The 19723-nt window shown below is 39.0% G+C and overlaps 1 protein-coding gene across 1 annotated transcript in view; it reads left to right on the forward strand.

The window, feature by feature from the left end:
- The first annotated feature begins 3411 nt into the window (after positions 1-3411).
- LOC130853070 (cytochrome P450 2C23-like) overlaps positions 3412-19723 on the forward strand; it is a 28898-nt gene continuing 12586 nt past the window's right edge. Inside the window, 6 exon segments of the mRNA XM_057734206.1 lie at positions 3412-3591; positions 6369-6531; positions 14688-14837; positions 15453-15543; positions 15545-15611; positions 16080-16256. Coding sequence (XP_057590189.1) covers positions 3412-3591; positions 6369-6531; positions 14688-14837; positions 15453-15543; positions 15545-15611; positions 16080-16256 — 828 coding nt within the window.

Here is a 19723-nt window from a genome sequence, read left to right on the forward strand (position 1 = left end):
GACCCAGCAATTCTACTCCTAGGTATCTCCCCAGAAGAATTAAAACATGTCCATATCAAGTGAACAGTATACTTTAAAAAGGTGAATTGTATGTGAATTATATCTCAATAAAGCTGTTATTTTAAAAAAATGAAGCCTTATAATGTGAAGACTTCAATTCAAGAACCTTCCAGGAAAGGACCAAAGTTTAATATAGGTGTAACATTATTAGTGAGAATAGAAGCACCGAAAAATGAGACTGGTGAGGTAGGTGTCAAGAGCCGAAGAGGATCATGGTGGGCCTTCTGTTACATACCAGTCATTTTTCCAAAGGTTAGAAATAAACCTTTCAAGCAAAACATTTCAGAATTTAAAATTTAAAGCACAATACCATTGGGCTTCCTAGGTGGCGCAGTGGTTGAGAATCTGCCTGCCAATGCAGGGTACACGGGTTTTATCCCTGCTCCAGGAAGATCCCACATGCTGCAGAGCAACTAAGCCCATGTGCCACAACTATTGAGCCTGTGCTTTAGAGCCTGTGAGCCACAACTATTGAGTCCATGTGCTGCAACTACTGAAGACCACACACCTAGAGCCTGTGCTCCGCAACAAAAGAAGCCACAGCAATGAGGAGCCCATGCACCACAACGAAGAGTAGCCCCCACTCACTGCAACTAAAAAAGCCCGCGCACAGCAAAAAAGACCCAACACAGCCAATAAAATAAGTAAATAAAAATTTTTTTTAAAAAAAGCACAATACCATTTATATTAGCAACCCAAACTGAAATAGGTATAAATCTAACAATATGTATCTATAAGATCTGTATGAGGGAAACTACAAAACTTTAATGAAAGAAATCAACGAAGAACTAAATAGATAGAGAGATAGTCCATGTTCATGGATAGGAAGTCTTAATATTGTCAAGCTGTTACTTCTTCCTAACTTGATCTATAGATTCAATGCAATCCCAAACAAAATCCCAACAAGTTATTTTATGAATATTGACGTATTGATTCTAAAGTATATATGGAGAGGTAAAATACTCAGAATAGCTAGCAGAATAGTGAAGAATGAAGTCAGAGGTCATGACCTAACTTCAAGACTTATTATGAAACTACAGTAATCAAGACAGTGTGGTACTGGCAAAAGAAGATAAGTAGATCAATGGGACAGAAAAGAGAGTCTAGAAATAGACCCACATAAATATAGTCAACTGATCTTTGACAAAGGATCAAAAGCAATACAATGGAGAAAAATATTCTTTTCAAAAAATCATGTTGGAACAACTGGACATATATATGCAAATATACCACTCTGCAGGACTTTGATGGTGAGAGAGAGGGAGTATATGGGAACTCTTTGTAACTTCTGCTCAATTTTGCTCTGAACCTAAAACTGCTCTAGAAACATAAAGCCTTAGTGATAAAAGGAAAAGTCTATTAAAAACCAAAAATTAAAAAAAAAAAAAGCTTTCAAGATTTTTAAGCAGAGAAATTGATTAGGTAATTTTAAAACTGCCCTTTTCCAACATGTTTACCAGTCCACTCTATTTATTCAACCTGCTTTCAATGTCCAAAACAGCATTAAAGTTCTAACTTTTCCAGCATTTCAAAATCAATAATTTACCTCATTGTGGAATGTCTGTGAACAGATGCTTGCAAACAAAAGCGTAAACATCAGTGGACCCTGGTTTCACAGAAGCAATGGAAGGAATACAGCAATGTTTACTATATGACATCCCTAAGCTATCAATAATTACCTCTAACCTAGGTTCTTCATGCACAAACCCATCATCGGCTATGGCTCTGTCCCCAGCTTAGTTGTCCCACAGCTAATGGATATATGAATGCAAGCTAATAAGGTTGTTTAATGGAAGCAAATAGTCTGCTGTGGGAAAATACAGAGAGATAGCTCTGAAATTAGTGAGAAATAGTAAAGTTAAAACAATTTAATGAAGAATTCTAGTGCTAAGTAGACTTTTTAATGTTTTCTGTAGTAAAGTAGTAGAAAACCACAGTAGCCTTTTCTTAGATATTGAAAAAGATTTATTGTAATGAATTCCCCATAAAATAATGTCTAGATTCTGAGACATTACTATTTATAATGAGATTTATCTTAAAGAATAAATCAATAAAAGCATTATCTTAAATGCAAACACAAATGACATAATATTTTTCAAATACCAACTAATCATTTTCCTTTTCTTTATTGTGGTAAAATATACATAAAATGTATCATTTTAGCCATTTTCAAATGTACAGGTCAGTAGCAGTAAGTACAATCACAGTTTTGTGCAATCATCACCATAACCCATTTCTAAAACTCTTTATAAATTAGATAAATTAATTAACAAAAATTTTCCCACAAGGAAAATATCGCATTGTTTCACTGTAGTATTTTATCAAACTTTTCAGGCAAAATAATACTAGTCCTTTAATTAAAAATTTTAAAACTTTTATTAAAAAGGAAAAATGGAGCACCTGCCTACTTATTTTTTCTGGCTATCATAAACATGATAGTAAAACCAGACAAATACATTACAGAGAACAAAATTGCAAACCAATATTCCTCATGTACATAGGTACAAAACTCCCTAACAAGATAATGGCAAATCAAATCCAGCAAAATAGAAAAGTTTTATTACATCATGAGAAAGAAGAGTGTGTTCATCTTAGGAATATAAGGTTAGTTTAACACTTAAAAATCAATCTTTGTAGATTGCAATTAAAAACAATTTTGTTAGATTTTAAAAAATTATTGAAGTATAGTTGCTGTACAAAATTATATAAGTTACAGGTGTACAATATAGTGTTTCACAAATTTTAAAGGTTAAGGACTTCCCTGGCGGTCCAGTGGTCAAGACTTTGCCTTCCAATGCAGGGGGTGTGGATTTGATCCCTGGTCGGGGAGCTAAGACCCCACGAGCCTGGAGGCCAGAAAACTAAAACATAAAATAGAAGCAACATTGTAACAAATTCAATAAAGACTTTCAAAAATGGTCCACATTAAAAAAAAAAATCTTAAAAAAAAAATTTTAAAGCTTATACACTTTATAGTTATTATAAAATATTGGCTATATTCCCCATGTTATACAATATATCCTTGTAGTTTATTTTATACCTAATAGTTTGTGCCTCTTAGTCCCCCAGCTTTATAGTTAATGAATCATTAGTGCTGAAAGGAAATAGCACATGTAATGGAGAGGCTTAAAAAAATCAAAAGTTGCAGATTTTGTGAATGAGAGGCAGGAAAGATATGAATCCTTCCTAATTTCAAGCTTCAGGAAGGTAAATACAGCCAAAACCAATTCCAGGTTGCTTTTTCCAAGTCCAAGAATTAAGACCAGCCACTGGCTGGCAGGTCATAGGCCGGGTGTATAAAAGACTTTGCTAACAAGCAATCCAGATAATTACTAACATCAAGTAGCTGAGATGGCACTGCTGGCAATCACTGCTCTTGCTCTTGTGATTTATGTCACTTTCCTGGTTTTCCTTTTTGTGCGGAAGAAAAGTCATAAAGGAGGAAGGCTCCCCGCTGGCCCAACTCCCCTTCCCATCATTGGGAATCTGATGCAACTAAACCTCAAGGACATCCCTGCATCTCTCTCCAAGGTAAGGGGTTTTCATTAGAGGCTGGTCATCTCTAGGTAAGGGGGGAGGTCATCTTCCGGTTATCTTCATGTCATCTTCAAGCTTTCTTAGTTTTACTCACCACTAAGACAATTTGGGATGTCTATTTCTGTATTGCAAGACAGATATCTTTTTTTCCCCCTGGACTGGCTCACTTTAGAGCAGGTAGTGAGGTGTGTTGACCTGACCTGAGATATAGGTTGAATTCTAGTGAATGGGAAAGTTCTGAAGTCAGAACACATTTTAACTGAAAGGCTTCCAGTCCCCTCTGCATGTAACACTTACCAAAAGGCAAACCAAGCAAATGTAAAAAATGTAGTGTGTCCTTTTACATTATTATTATTAATGGGGTATTTTGTGATCCTCATTCTAAAGAGTGATCCTCACATCTTGCTCTGACCCAGCCCAGCTCTGCTACCCTGACTGACATTTACTCCTTTGGAAATGTTCTTTGGGGAAAAGTATTATCTCCATGAGTTCATTGTGCAAGCATATATTCTCCAAAACAACCCTGATTACTGTCCTTTGATGGATGAATAAAGAAAATATGATGCACACACACACACACACACACAGAGAGACACACACACACACAGGAATATTATTTATCCTTAAAAGAGAAGGAAATCCTGCCATTTACAACATGGATGAACCTGGAGGATATTATCTTAAGTTATATAAGCCAGACACAGAGGACGAATACTGTATGAACTCACATGTGGACTCTTTTAGAGTCAAACTTACAGAAGTAGGGAGTAGAATGGTGGTTGCCAGGGCCTGGGGGAGGGGGAAAATAGGGTGATGTTGTTCAATTTTGCTGTAAAGAGGAGAGTCATTTTGCCATAGCTGGAAGGGACTAGAATGCAGTGCACAAATTGGAAAATTGGGCGATTTTTAGGGGCATGGAGAGTCATATTAACAGAAAACTATGTACATGGGCACAGATTCAGGCAAACAAGTAGATGCTATGGTAGAAGCTTATGGATATTCTCTTCCGGTTATTTCTGTCACCTCTGTGAATTATAGAGCAAAGCCATCAGCTGAGGGTGAGGCTGGGAGAGGAGAACCTGGTATTTTGTGCCCCAAAATATAGAGATGCACTCATTCAGAGGAACAGAGGAAGTAAGTTTCATTTTCCTGGGACAGAGAAAAGAGATACAAAGTGGCAAAATTCTCTACCATTTAAGTGTAAGTAAAAAAAAAAAAAAAAACACTTAGGAAAGGCAGAAAGAAAAAAAAAGGTGGCAAGTTTTGCCTCTTAGAAATAATCATCATAAATTTAAAATGGATTATAATATACAAATGGATTTTTTAACAAATGTATTTTTTAATAAATTTATTTGTTTATTGGCTGTGTTGGGTCTTTGTTGCTGTGCAGGGGCTTTCTCTAGTCACCGCGAGTGGGGGCTACTCTTCATTGTGGTGCGCGGGCTCCTCATTGCCGTGGCTTCTCTTGTTGTGGAACACAGGCTCTAGGTGTATGGGCTTCAGTAGTTGTGGCACACAGTCTCAACAGTTGTGGCACACAGGCTTAGTTGCTCCGTGGCATGTGGGATCTTCCTGGAGCAGGGATCGAACCCGTGTCCCCTGCAGTAGCAGGTGGATTCTCATTAACCACTGTACCACCTAGGAAGCCCCAACAAATGTATTTTTTTTTAAAGTTTTTGGCTGCTCCTCACAGCTTGCAGGGGGATCTTAGTTCCCCAACCAGCAATTGAACCCACATCCTTGGCAGTGAAAGCACAGAGTCCTAACCACTGGACCTCCAGGGAATTCCCTAACAAATGGGTTTTTTAATGTAATGTTATTTTCAACAATTTAATTTAGAACTTGAACATGTTTCTGTACCATTATACATCCTCATATAAGTAATTGCAGATGGCTGCTTTGAATTCAATTGCATGGATGTAAAATACATTTGAGGGACTTCCCTGGTGGCACAGTGATTAAGAATCTGCCTGTCAATGCAGGGGGCACAGGTTCAATCCCTGGTCCAGAAAGATACCACATGCCATGGAGCAACTAAGCCCATGCGCCACAACTACTGAGACTGTGCCACAACTACTGAAGCCCGCATGCCTAGAGCCCATGCTCTGCAACAAGAGAAGCCACCAAAATGAGAAGCCCACGCACCGAACCAAAGAGTAGCCCTCACTCACCACAACTAGAGAAAGCCTGCGCGCAGCAACAAAGACCCAACACAGCCAATAAATAAATAAATAAATTTATAAAATACATTTGAAAACAAACCCCTAGCTGTCAGCTGTTTTAGCACTCTATTTCTCCCCTTGACACAATGCTATCATAAATATACAGATTTCATCCTTTTTAATACCTGCTTAGTGAGCTCTCCTCCTAGCCCTTATCCTGGCTGCTTCATTCCTCATCTCTCTATTTTATTAAGTTTTCCCATCATCATCCAACATAGTACATTCTTTATCACTTTCATAGAATTATGCTCAGTTTCTATTGCAAATGTACTCTTTGTCTATTTACTGCCTGTTACTTCCACTAGACTCTGAGTTCCATGAGGGTTCCTGGCAGTGTCTGACACAGTAAAGGTTCTTAGTAAATATTTGCTCAGTGGTTGCATGTATAGATGAAGGAAAAAAATGAATCCATGACTGTACCCCAGGTTAAATTCCTGAAAGGAAATTAATGACTCAAAGTCTAAGTTACATGTGAATCATAATTTCCACTGAAGCTGCCAATGGAGAGATTTCACAATAGCCCTTACAGCTGCTTGCATCTCTTTCCAGCTAGCCAAAGAGTACGGCCCTGTTTACACTCTGTACCTTGGATCCCGGATCACTGTGGTCTTACATGGACATGAGGCGGTGAAGGAAGCTCTAATTGATCAAGGTGATAAATTCCTTGGCAGAGGACGTATTCCAATTATTGACAATACCCAGAGAGGATATGGTATGTTTCAAAATAAAAGTTAATTCTCTCTGGCAAAAGAGTCTGATTAACCTAATGAGTGTCTGCTCTGCAACAAGCAATGAATTAGATGCTGCAATACTGCACTGCAATTCTGATACTAACTACCCATAGTTAGTGCAGACTCCATTGGTTAAGGGCATCATTCCCAAAAGGACTGCCCTCACCTCCGATGTCAGCCAGAAGTTCAGGGGTCTCCAGGTGACTCATAGAACTCAGGAAGGTGCCATACTTACAATTACAGTTTTATTATATGAAAGATACAAGTGGAGAGACACATAGGGTAAGGTTTGGGAGGGCCCAAATGCAGAGCTTCTCTGTTCTCTCCCAAGGAATCAGAATGCGTTACCCATTTGATGCATTGACGTGTTCACCAACCACGAATCTCACTAGAGCTTTGTTGTCCAGATTTTTAAAGTGGAACTTCATTGCTTGGGCACAATTGATCGAGTCATTGGCCACGTGATAGAACCCAAACTCTAGCTCCTTTCTTTCCTTGAAAGTCAGGAAATCAGGCTGATATAATCCTGGCTGAAAGCTCCAGTTCTCTAAATACAAAGTTCGTCTTTCTGGCATGGCCAGCCCCATCTTGACACTGTCTAGGAATCCACCGTGTGTTACCTTGTTATCATAAACTCAAGGGCGATCCCAGAGGCTCAGCATGAAAACAAAGACACTTCTGTGTTACAAGTGGGAAAATCCAAGGGTTTAGAAGCTCTCAAAAAACAAACAGAAACAAAAAAAAGAAAAGAAACTCCCAGGAACCAGGGACAAAGACCAGACAAATTCTTTTATTATCCAACAGATGCTCTGATAACTCTATTGAGATAAACATCAAAAACAGACTCCAAGTTCTCCTTAAGGTAAATCTGCAAATATGATTGTGATAAAAAACAATCTGGGAACATTTTGAAAATAAAAGTTGTTACCTAGAGGTCTTAGTGTTTATAGAGCTGGAGAAGCTACGCTTGGGGTGTCATTTCACAGGGTACAAAGGCTGCAGTGGCATAGTGGCAGCAACAATAAACAGAGGACTGGGTATAGAAATTGCTGTGTGTTCAATGTCAGCCTGCTTGGGGGATGATGGTGGTAGGGTGGGGTGGTGGTGGCGGCGAGGGGGCTGGGAGAGAGTGGTAGATCAGACAGGTAACACACAGGGAGCTACAGTGGTCTTAGTCAAGCTCAAGTTCTTCAGTGGGACAATAGGCTCACAGATAATTATTTTATTATTATGATTCAAAACTTAGACATATGTTACACATATCTCCTTATGTGTATGAAGTATTACACAATAAAAAAATAAAACTTAGGACAGCCTGACAGTCTCCTCCAATCCACTTAAAATTGTAAAATTGCAAGCCCCAAGGAAATAGAAACAATTCTTTTCAAAGCATATTTATGAATAATTAATTAATATGTAGTATACTAGGTGATAAAAGAAAAGCAATCTTTGCTCTCTCTTATATAACATCAGGATGCATTTGCTCACCTAAGGAAGTAACCAAACCTTTCTTCTACTTCTTCCCTTTTTTTGTAAATAAGATTACATTGGTTGTGTTTGAGCTTTAAAATTAGTTTTTAACTGGAGCGGGAAGCTTCTGGGTTGGATTGATCTCATGAGGGGAAAAAATTATTGCTCAAAAAATTGCCATTTTCACAACTCTGAGAAAATTGGGTTTTGACGCTTTCTATAAAATTCTTGTTACTGCTTCTTACTTGCCTGTAATGGGAAAAGATAATTCAGCTCTTCCTTTGCTAAAACTTTCTATCCTGGAAAATAACATTCACTGATATTTTAGTTTTCCTTCTGCATTAGTTTCCTAGGGCTGTCGTAATAAAGTACCAAAAATTGGGTACAAACCTTAGGACAACAGAACTTCATTGTCTCACAGTTTTAAAGTCTAGAAGTCTGAGATCAAGATGTCAGTGAGGTTGGTTCCTTCTGAGAGCTATAAGGGAGAATCTGTTTCATGCTTCTCTCCTAGCTTCTGTTGCTTTGCTGGCAATCTTTGTTGTTGCTTGACTTGTAGATGTGTCAGCCCAATCTCTGATTCATGTTCACATGGCATTCTCTGTGTGTATATGTCTCTGTGTCCAAATTTCCCCTTTTTAGAAGCATACAGTCATATTGGGTTGAGCCCACCCTAATGATCTCATGTTAACTTGATTACCTCTGCAAAAACCCTATTTCCAAATAAGGTCATATTCAGAGATACTGGGGGTCAGGGCATCAACATATTTTGAGGGGAAACAATTCAACCCATAACACCTTCGTAAATGAAATATCTGCTAAAATACTAGATAGATTTCTGATCTAGTGATCTTTGAACACTATAATACAGTACTATAGATTTTGTCTCACTAATCAAGTTGTTGAAACATTTCCTGTTAACTATCAACTCAATATTTTGCCTAGTGTCTTAATCTTTAAACATTTATCTCATTGACAGATAAATGAGATAAATGATATCTCATTTATCTCAAACCCTTATTTTACTTTATCTTATTCAATCCACACACCAGTTTTAGATGCCGTTGTTCACTCACTAAAGGCAAAAATTAAAATAACTTAGTACTCTTAAAGGTATGGATAAACAGCCATTTATTCTTTACCTGGTGGAGTGCAGATGCTATAACATTTTTGGAAAGCAATCTACTATATCTATGGACATATAAACTGTAGAGACCTACTGAGGAATCTAGTTAAAATAAATAAAAACAACCAACTATGTAATTATTCACCCATGTATATACTTGCCCCAACACAGTGGGTGTGGAGAGGGCATCCCTTCCTTGGAACACTCCACAGCTGCAGAGATGCAGGTGTGGTAAAGAGAAAGAAGTATATTTTTAAAAATATATATTTACATAATAGGCATAGATTCTGACCAAAGTGAGAAATATAGGAAAGTATTCCAGTTATCTCCTGTTGTGCAACAAACCACCCCAGACTCAGGGGTGTAAAACACCCCCCCAAAAACATTTTTTTAATGCTCATGGATTTTGTGATCAGGAATTTGAACAAGGCATATTGGAAGTGGCTTTTCTCTGGTCCACAAGGCCTGGGGCCTTAGCAGACATCCGATTTTTTTTCCCAAATAAAGCAGCTAAGGGTGATTCAAATAGCTGAGGGCTAAAATCATCAGGAGGCTTCTTCATTTATGAGGCTGGCTTCTGGGCAAGGATGTCCCAAAGACTGAGCTCAGCTGGGTGGGCCTGTCAATGGAGCATCTCCAAGTAGCCTGCCTACGTGGCTTGGGCTTCTCTCTGGTGCCTGGAGTCCGGGAGGGGGCATCCTGAGGGTGAGCATCTGGAGAGTGAGAACTCCAAGCTGCAAAGCTTCTCCAGACCAAATGTCAGAACATAGAACCATTGTATTCATTGCAAGTATTCCCAAAAGCCAACCCAAATCCAAATGGACAGGAATTAGGCTTCCCTTCTTGATGGGGAAGTGGTGGTAATCACACTGCAGAAGAGAATGCGGGATGGGAGATATTGTTGTGGTTCACTCTGGAAAACACAATCTGCCCCCAATAAGCAAGCGGAAAAGGAAAGTATCACCTTTGTACTGATAAGGAAATAGAAGTTTAAGTGGGAGCCAAGTGGTCCTGAAGTGGGAGCTAGGATTACAGAGCCTTCTGCACTGAGCCACAGAAAACCCTGGACCAAAGCTGCACTCCCTTTGTAGAAAAGAAAAGACTGACTACTGTGTGTGAGATTTGTGTGCATATACGTGTATATGCCCAGATTTGGACCCCCCAAGAACATTTAAATTTGGAAATAGGGCAATACAAGATGTCAGATTTTCCTCTGAAATAGATATTGTTAAGAGCCTTGACCTTAAACTTTTAACTGACAGCATCAGTGAATCAAAGTAGCCTTCACATAGCTCACTTACTGTAATCAGTCCCTAGAAAATATATTGGCACTCTCTCCCACCATCACATTTGCCTGGCATATACTCCAACCCTGGAAGAATTCAACCACCTTCTTTCTGTGCTTGTACCCAGAAGATAAACAATGCTAGAGAAATTCTCTCAGTAATTACACTGCCTTTCCTTTACATTAATGCCTTTGAATCTCAATTGGACTCTTAATACAACATGTTCCTCTGTTTGGCTCCCCTTTCCACTCTCAGAGACTCCTCATTCCTCCTATTCACACCCCCATTGTGCATTTCCTCTCTCAGAACCGTGGTATCATAACTCATTGCAACAACAGAAGCATCAGAAAGGAACTCTCTCAGTTTCTTAACATTTTATCTATAGGTCTATCTGCCTCTGTACCCACATTCTTTTTTTTTTTCTCCTGTTATGATTGAAAAAGTGTCCCTTTTCTTGACAGGGAAAGTTTCCACATGTTCCCTAGACCCTATAGCATCTCACCTTCCCAAGGATTTTACTTCTTCGGTAATGTCTTCTCCATCCCAGACTCTCCAGCTCTCTCTGCTTGCCTTGAAAGCTGCTCCTTTCTCTTCCCTACTGGCCCTGGTTCCCAGTACAACGGATACTGCAAGCTGAAATTCCCACACTCTTTCAACAGCTAGCTCTGACTGGGATCAACCAAAGAGAGGCACTGGCAAGAGATTGGGGAGTGGAAGGTCAGCCAGAGGTCCCCCTCTCTGTGCCTCAAATAACATCTCTTCCAAGAGCTGCATGTCCGCCGTGACTCCAGCTCCTTCAAAACAGGGCCACTTTGGTTCCAGTTCTGGCCAGGTAACCCCAGCCACTGAGCTCCTTTGTCCCTTCCATGGGGAGATGGCAGTAGTTTTCTGCTGTTGATAACTACCAGTTGTCTCGCTGTCCCTGGTTTGGCCTCTTAGTGTTTCCATCACCTTAAAACTAATTCCCTAATTGAATTTCCTCTGTTTGAAGTATTTATTTGGAGAGGCTTCTCTTTTCCTGGTTGGACTGTGACTGATAAACTCACTCTCCACTGAGTCATTGCCAGGAGCATGTGAATATTCCACAGCACTCTCCTCGCAACTCCCTTTGGTTACTGTCCCAGGTTTCCTGCTCCTTAATAACCAAACTTCTCTAAAGAGACATCCACAGTGATGGAGTAATTCCTCTTTAGAAACCTATCTTGAGAGATAATACAAGATGTGGGAAAAATTATAAACAAGAATGTTCACGGTAGTAATATATCTGACATATATAGCAAGTGTCAACTAAACAAAAAGTGCACAGCGTAAGAGCTGTGAGTTCACTTTTATTTGGGGACTTACTGAGGACTATAGCCCAGGAGACAGCCTCTCAGATAGCTCTGAGGAACTGTTCCAAAGAGACAGTGGGGGAAGTCAGTATATATATGATTTGGCAAAGAGGGTGCATGCAAACAAGCACCCATCTGGGTAGAGGCTGCTGCAAGTCACAAGGAACAGATGTCTCCCTAAATGATTTTAGTGCTTTGCTAAGTATGAGGAAATGCCAGAAATTGAGTTTATAAAGTTTTCTCCTGAAAGTATCTAACTATCTGAAGAACTGTTCTGTCAGTTTCTCCAGAGCACAAAGTGGCCTCATTCCTGACCTCCACCCTGAATTCCTTTCAGAGTCTGTTGAAGCTCAGTGACTGCAGTGGCCATTGACCTCATCCTTGTAGAGCTGGATGGCAAGTGACATGCTTTAGTTGGCATGGAATAGCAATGACAGTTTATTAAATAAATGGGAGAATAAATGAAGAGCAAAAAAGGGCAGCATTTAAAAGTCTAATTAAGGATTAAATAAAAATTTTACCAAAATTATAATTGTGTTTTGATTTTAAGGTGATGTAAAAACAGTTAAAAATGTAAAGAGATAAAATATTCCTAAAATCCAATAATAATAATAATATGATTAATAATTATTATAAATGTTATGTTATAATAATAATTGGATTATTATCAAATTATTATTATAAAAGCTATAATTATATAATAGCTATTATTTATCAAATACTTCTTATGTGCCAGATACTGTGCTAGGGGTTTCTCATGTATTACCATATTCAGTTAACACAGTGGCCCCATGAGAAAGATATTTTTTATTTCCATTCAACAGATGAAAAGCTGAGGCAACAGAAGTTAAATAACTCACCCAAATTAGAAGGTTTTGAAGTAGAGATCTGAGTTCAGTTTGCCTAAGTCTAGAACCCAGAACCACTAACCATAGTCTCAATACACTAACCTATTTTAAAATTTTTTGTTTTATATTTTTTAATTGAAGTATAGTTGATCTAACATTTATTTTTATGTGCCATCTCCCAGATAATGTTCATATGTACACATATTTTACATAGTTGTAATTATAGTATACAGACATATTTGTATACTGATTTTTCTTTTAAATATTAACATTTCTTATATTTTACATAGTTTTCATAATCATCGTTTCAACAATTGCTCACTTTTCCTAATGCTGATTTACTATCATTGTATAATTATGCAAACAATACCTATAATTAGCATTTAGACTATTTACAAATTTCTTAAATCAGTATAGATGGCATTGCAGTGTACACCTTTTTATCTTTTGTTGAATTATCTTTGTGTAAATTCTTAGAAAAGCAATTAATGGACCAAAGACAATTTTAGTAGCTTTTGCTATAAATATTGTTTAATTTCCACAATAGGTAGTGATATGCAACAAAGCTAAACTAATGCACCAAATTTGCTGCAGGTTGATTTAGCAAATTTGCTTTAAGTTGATTTAGCAAACTTGATTTCTTTCGGTACAATAATTTTTTTAATGCTTGCTAATTTGGTAGATGTGAAATGAATATTTAAATTATTGTATATTGAACATCTTCTATGTGCAAGGTAAGAGATCATCATGTGTCACAGGAAATATTTGGAGGGATGTACCAGTCACTTAACTAAGTAAAATCTAGTATAGAAAAGTAACAAAAGTAAACAAATTGCTGTAATACAAGGTAGAAAAGATAAATTGTACTAAAGCATTATACAAGCCAATTCAGTAAAGGAAGGAGAGATTACCTCCAGTAGAGGATAGGGAAGACTTCAAAGAGAAGGTTTTCAAGATGGCTCTTTAAGGAAAGCTAGAAACTCAATGAAGCAAATAGGGCAGGAGCAGATTTGTCAGCAAAAGGGAGAGAATGAACAAAATAAGGGTGCAAAACAATGTAGGTGTGTTTAAAGAACAGTTGTGATTGGTCCATAAGCTCAGAGTTAGAACCAAGAGGGAGAATGATGGAAAGTTTGAGGGTTTAAAGGTGTCAGAATGAGACTGGGGTGAGGAGGTGAGGTGGGGTAGGGGGATCCATTGAATGATTTTTAGCACCAGCGTAATTGTGCCTGTATTTGATTTTGAGTAACCTGGAAACTGTACATTTAGACGAGTGAAAGGGGAAACTGGTTTGAAGATGATTATAACTTTTAAAATCTGTAAAAATGTTAGAACCTGAAGTGTGGTAGTGTAGTATGAATTGACAAAAAGGGACAGATGAGAAAGACATTTTCAAGGTGGAATCGACAGGACTTACCAAATGCACATGTATAGGGTGAAGGGCAAGAGGGATGTGAAGATGCCCTGAGGTTTGGGTTTGGGGCACTAGGAAATTGGTGGTGCATTAAGGAAATTCAGGACACATAACTGGTTTTTACAGAGGAAGAAATGAAAAAACACTGGTGTGAACATACTGAGTTCCTTTGCTCCTGAGTTTCTTCTTGTTCAGATTAGAGGTGAATAGAAACATGCACTCTCTATTTCTCTGCTTTGTAGTTTCTTATCCTCTAATAGAGAAAATCACAGGTGGAATTAAACCACAAGTTAGAGGGATATTAAGTGTAAAAACAGACACTCAGGAAAGGGGTTTGTGAGAATACATGCCAGTCTTTACCATTTTTAACAAAACCAGACAGAGGAACTTTCCCACACTTGGGAATGTTCTCTACCTGCCAATGATCCCACCTCCTGACTCTATCACCCCTGCCCTCTGTTGACCAGACCTAGGGTTTTATATTCTTTGTGGCAAATATTTCACCCAAACCAAAGAATATGTTGTGCTTTTCAGAGGTCAGTTGCTGAATCCCTGATAAAGGGGCACTGGCAACAGTGCAAGGTGGATGCAACAGATCAGCTTCAGGGAAAGTCTAACTCCATGATGCAAAATGCTTTCGTGCTCTTTGCTTCTTTTCCTAGGAATCTTTCTCAGTAATGGAGACAGGTGGAAGCAAATGCGGCACTTCTCCCTCATGACCCTGAGGAACTTCGGGATGGGGAAGAGGAGCCTTGAGGAGAGGGTCACGGAGGAGGCTCAGTTTCTGGTGGAAGAGCTCAGGAAAACAGAGGGTGCGTTCCATTGACCATCTTTAGGGGCAAAGAGCTTCTACACACACAGCTCCCACCAAAGCTCCTCCTCCTTTGGAAGATGCTCAATAGTCCTTAATCGTCTCTGTGAATCAGGGCGTTGACTAGGAAAAAGAGGGCGGGAAGAAAATGACCCAGAGCTGTTACTTGGGACTCTCAAATCCCTGTGTTTGGATTCACCTCCCAATTTTAGCACTTACTGGATGTGTAAATTTGGACAAGTTACTTAACTTCTCTAAAACTCAGTTTCCTCATGTGAAAAATGGGGCTAAAAATCAAACCTCAGAATGAGGGTTAAATAATACAGTTTGCAAAATATTTACACAGTATCCAGCATGTAGTAAATACTCCATAATATTACTTGTTGCTCTTATGACCATTACAGTATTCATTGAATAACATGGTAGTAGTAGTAGCATAATGTAATACTACAGACCATATAGTATTAGTATTAGTAGAAGATGCTTAATCCTAACTTGAAGAAGTTTAGAGAAAATAAAATATAGATATCAATCTGAGCAAGAGGGAAGCCCTGTTCTTGAAGCCCTAATGCAGGCTGACGAAAATTCTAAATGTTAGATTTTTTTCTCACATCAGCTCAGCCCTTGGACCCTGTCTTCACCCTCTCCTGTGCTTCCTGCAACGTGATCTGTTCTATCCTCTTCAATGAGCGTTTCCACTACAACAATGTCGCTACTCTCCCTGTTGAGTTTGTTAAATGAAAATTTTAATCGAGTAAACTCTCCCTGGAACCAGGTAAAGCCAAGTCTGCCTCTGCCCTTGTGGTTGATCTCATGGGGGCACTGGGAGCCCATAGGCGGGGTAAAGGGCTGCGAGCATGTGCCAACACAAGCACTGTTACCTTCCCTCCATGAGTGTCTTATGTCCAGTGGATGAGTGCATGTCACTTCCCCCAGCATCTGTGGAAGGCTGCCTTCTGCTCACTTCTGTGAGTTGACTCCCACAAAAGAAGACATCATGTTTCCACTTGCCTACGTTTCTTTTAAGACCCCTATGCATATTCTCCCCCTCTCTGACTCTGAGGTTGGGCAAGGAAGGGGCTGCTCTCGCATGTGTGATGGCCACCCTCCCTTCTCTTCTGCTTGGAAGCTGGAGGAAGGGTTTCTCCCTGGTCAGACTCCACAGAGGGTTAGGTGCTCCATTTAGAAACCCCGGTCTCTCTTCACAAACTGAATTGCTGATGTATTTTTTTTCTCATTTTAGATTTACAATCTATGGCCCGGACTCATAAAGCATCTCCCTGGAGAGCACAAAGCATTTTCAAAAAGGCTTAAAGATATTCAAAATTTTACTCTGGAAAAAGTGAAGGAGCATCAACAGTCTCTGGATCATAATAACCCTCGAGACTACATTGACTGTTTCCTCAGCAAGATGGAGCAGGTACTGTATGTGACATCTTTCCCTGATACTATATTTTATTAGTCCCTGTAAATGCAGGAAAGCATAATCACACCATGTAGGTAATTCTTGATATTTTGATATCTTATGGTAATGGGGTACACTATTAACAATAGTAGAAATTTTAAAATAGTCCAAAGCCCTCTTTTTCCTTTGTATTTCTATTTACTTCCTACACTTGGACATTAGCATTTAATGAAATGTTCTCGATACAAATTTATGATGAGCTACATATATATATATATATAAATATATATATGCATGTTTCTGAGCTCATATTTATCTTGGGGTGGCTAAAACACACATTCATCTTCTCTACACATTATTTACACATACACAGTCAGCCATTTTTGCCACAATACTTCCCAGGTAGCATGTCATAGACCAATATATTATAAAAATGGGATTGTGTTTTCCCATAGAACAATTTTGTTATTTGAAACTGGTAATGGATAAAGGATTCTAAAGCAAATACATAATACATTAACCATGGGTGGTATTAAACATATTGAATAGCAAGTATCACACAGCCACCAACCCTCAGAATGTCACTGGCATAAAATACCAGCATGTGTCCATGAGAACATCAGTAGAAAAACAGTTAAGACTGTGACAAACAATAGATTGTAAAAAAGACATTTAAAATGTATGTACATATGTAACAAACTTAAAATCTGAAAATAATTCTTTGAGCCCTATAAAATTAACCTCATTTATGCCAAAGTTCTCCAGATATATATATAAACAAAAGAAAAACACCACTCAACTGTATCATAAATGTGCAAGTTATAGCAAACAGTTAGTTAATAATAACTTGTTTATGGGACTTCCATGGTGGTCCAGTGGTAAAGAATCCGTCCTGCAATGCAGGGGACACGGGTTCGATCCCTAGTTGGGGAACTAAGATCCTACATGCCGAGGGGCAACTAAGCCTGTGTGCCACAACTACTGAGCCCGTGCGCCTTAGCTGGAGAGCCCGCGTGCCGCAAACTACAGAGCCCACGAGCCCTCGAGCCTGTGCGCCACAACTAGAGAAGCCTATGTGCCACAGCAAAGAGCCCACACGCCACAATGGAAGATCCTACGTGCCCGCATGCTGCAACAAAGACCCAATGCAGCCATAAATAAGTAAATAAAGTAAGTAAGTAAATAAAGCCAGACTCCTTTCAGATTAGGATCCCACCCTTATTTTTTTTTTTAATATAATAACTTGTTTAGTTTTCTTAATCTCTAGGAGGGCTGATTTGGAAAGCTTGATTTCCTTAGAAAACATATTGAAGGAAGGCATGTTGATGCCCTTTTCTCTTCTCAGAAATTTCCCTGGAGTCAGTAGAGGCATTCAAACTCATTCCACTTACCAACAATATGCATCGAAATAGCCTCTTCATTCTGAAGGAAAAATTTTGTTTTTGGTTCTCTGAGGACTAGATGTTTGTCTGGAAAAGAGAAAAAAATAGCTGGATTTTTAATTCAATCATTTAACAATTTTATTTAGCACCAACTCTGTATCAGTCATGGTGCTTGGTAAAGGGAATAAAATGATGAAGCAGATATTACCCTGCAATTTTCTTTCATAGCACTTATCATAGTTTAACAAAATATTTATTTAACTTACCTCTATATTCTCCAGTACACTGTATACTCCAAAGGGCTGGGGTAGTGTTGATTTTTCATGCTTTGTATCACCAGCAACTAGTACAATGCCTGGAATATTATAGATGCACATAAATAAATATTTATGGAAATTAATTAATTAATTAACTAACAAAGATGCAGTCCTTGACTTAATGGAGCTTACAGTCTAGTGCAAAGATCATCAAAATGAACAGTAACAATGAAGTGCTAATGGGGGAAGTACAAGGTTGCTATGGGAGAATGTGGCAGGAACACTAATGCTAGTCTAATGTGAGTCAGGAAGGGACTTCTAAACCAAGGCCCAGTGGATACATCCCTGCTCCTATAGGTGAACAATTGAGCTGAAAGCTGAAAGGTGAGTAGAGATTATCTGCATAAAAGTAGCAGAGAAAAATATACCAAGCCAAGGAACAAGACATGCAAAGGCCCTGAGGCAGAGGGAAGCTTGGGGATATGATGGGTAGACAGAAAGTCAGTGCGGCTGGAAGGGAGGGAGCAGGAAAGAGTGGTGGTAGAGAAGCTGAAACAGCAAGAGGTCAGCAGGCAGACCATTCATGCAGAGCCTGGCAGGATATATTAGTTTAGTTTTTATCCTAATGTCAGTGAAATTCATTTGCAGGGTCTAAGCACTGTGTAAAGAATGACCATATTTGTGATGTGGAGAACAGATTGGAAGGATCAACAGTGGATGCAGGGAGAACAGCTAGGAGTTGTTTCAGGGTAAATTTCCTGGTAGCAGAGCCTAAAATAGGGATTTGTATAAAAGTGATTTATTAAGGGAGTGCTATCAGGAGAAACTTGTATGTGTGTGAATGAGAGAAACAGGATAAGGAAGGGGAAAAATTAAACATAGATGCGGTTTCAGGTGAAATGTAGTCTCTACTTGATCCTACAGGGGGCTCTAGAGTATAAATTGCACTGCAGAGTTTGTCATTCTCTGGGGCAATGGAGCTGGGCTTTTGTACCCTTGCACCCATCAGTCATTGGCCACACGCAGCCCAATGAGAGTGGTCTGGGAGACTGATTCCCTCCCAGGCTTCTCTTGTCATTGTGGCTTCAATGCCCAAGGGACTCCAGAGAAAGTTGCAGGTGTGAGCCAAAGCAGCTGTGAGGTAGGTTATCAGAACCAGTAAAAGGGATCTGAGCAGGGCACCAATAGCATCTTCTATATGAGATGATTGCACTGGCCCAAGGCAAAGAAGATGGCCAAGGGTACTGGTGGTGGAAATGAAGAGACATGGATAGATTTGAGATACTTTTAGGAGGTAAAATTAACAGTCTTGGTGGTGAGTTGGTAAATGCAAGAGAGGAGGAGCCGGGTTCCTGGCTTGCTTAACTAGATGGAAGTTGGGGCCATTCACCAGTACAGGAAACACTGGAAAGGGACCATGGACAGTTGTTAGCATACACACCAAGGCCTTGAGATCCTTGAAAGAAACAAAAAGAAAGTTGATATACTAACGTCTGGATTTCAAGCAATTCCTTCCTTGCCTCGCCTCCACATCTATTTTTCCTTTAAGATAACTACCAAGAGAATATGGGTAGAAACTTCTGAAGCATCCTGCTTTCCTGTGAGTTTTGTTCCATTATGTTTTAATCTCTAAACCTTACTAGATAACAGATTTGGGTTGTGTTAAGAATTAAACAAAATGGTGGAGTTCATCTACTTAGCTAAATTACAGAGTTAGAACATAAATAAAAGATATGTTGATATTTCCATTTTCTCCCTAACTCTCTCCCCAAAAAGATTTTTAAAAACCTACTGGACTTTCTGTTGTGAGGGAGTTATTTAAAATGCTCAGTATAGGGACTTC

Source organism: Hippopotamus amphibius, chromosome 5 (assembly GCF_030028045.1).
Source record: "Hippopotamus amphibius kiboko isolate mHipAmp2 chromosome 5, mHipAmp2.hap2, whole genome shotgun sequence".
Lineage (NCBI taxonomy): Eukaryota > Metazoa > Chordata > Mammalia > Artiodactyla > Hippopotamidae > Hippopotamus > Hippopotamus amphibius.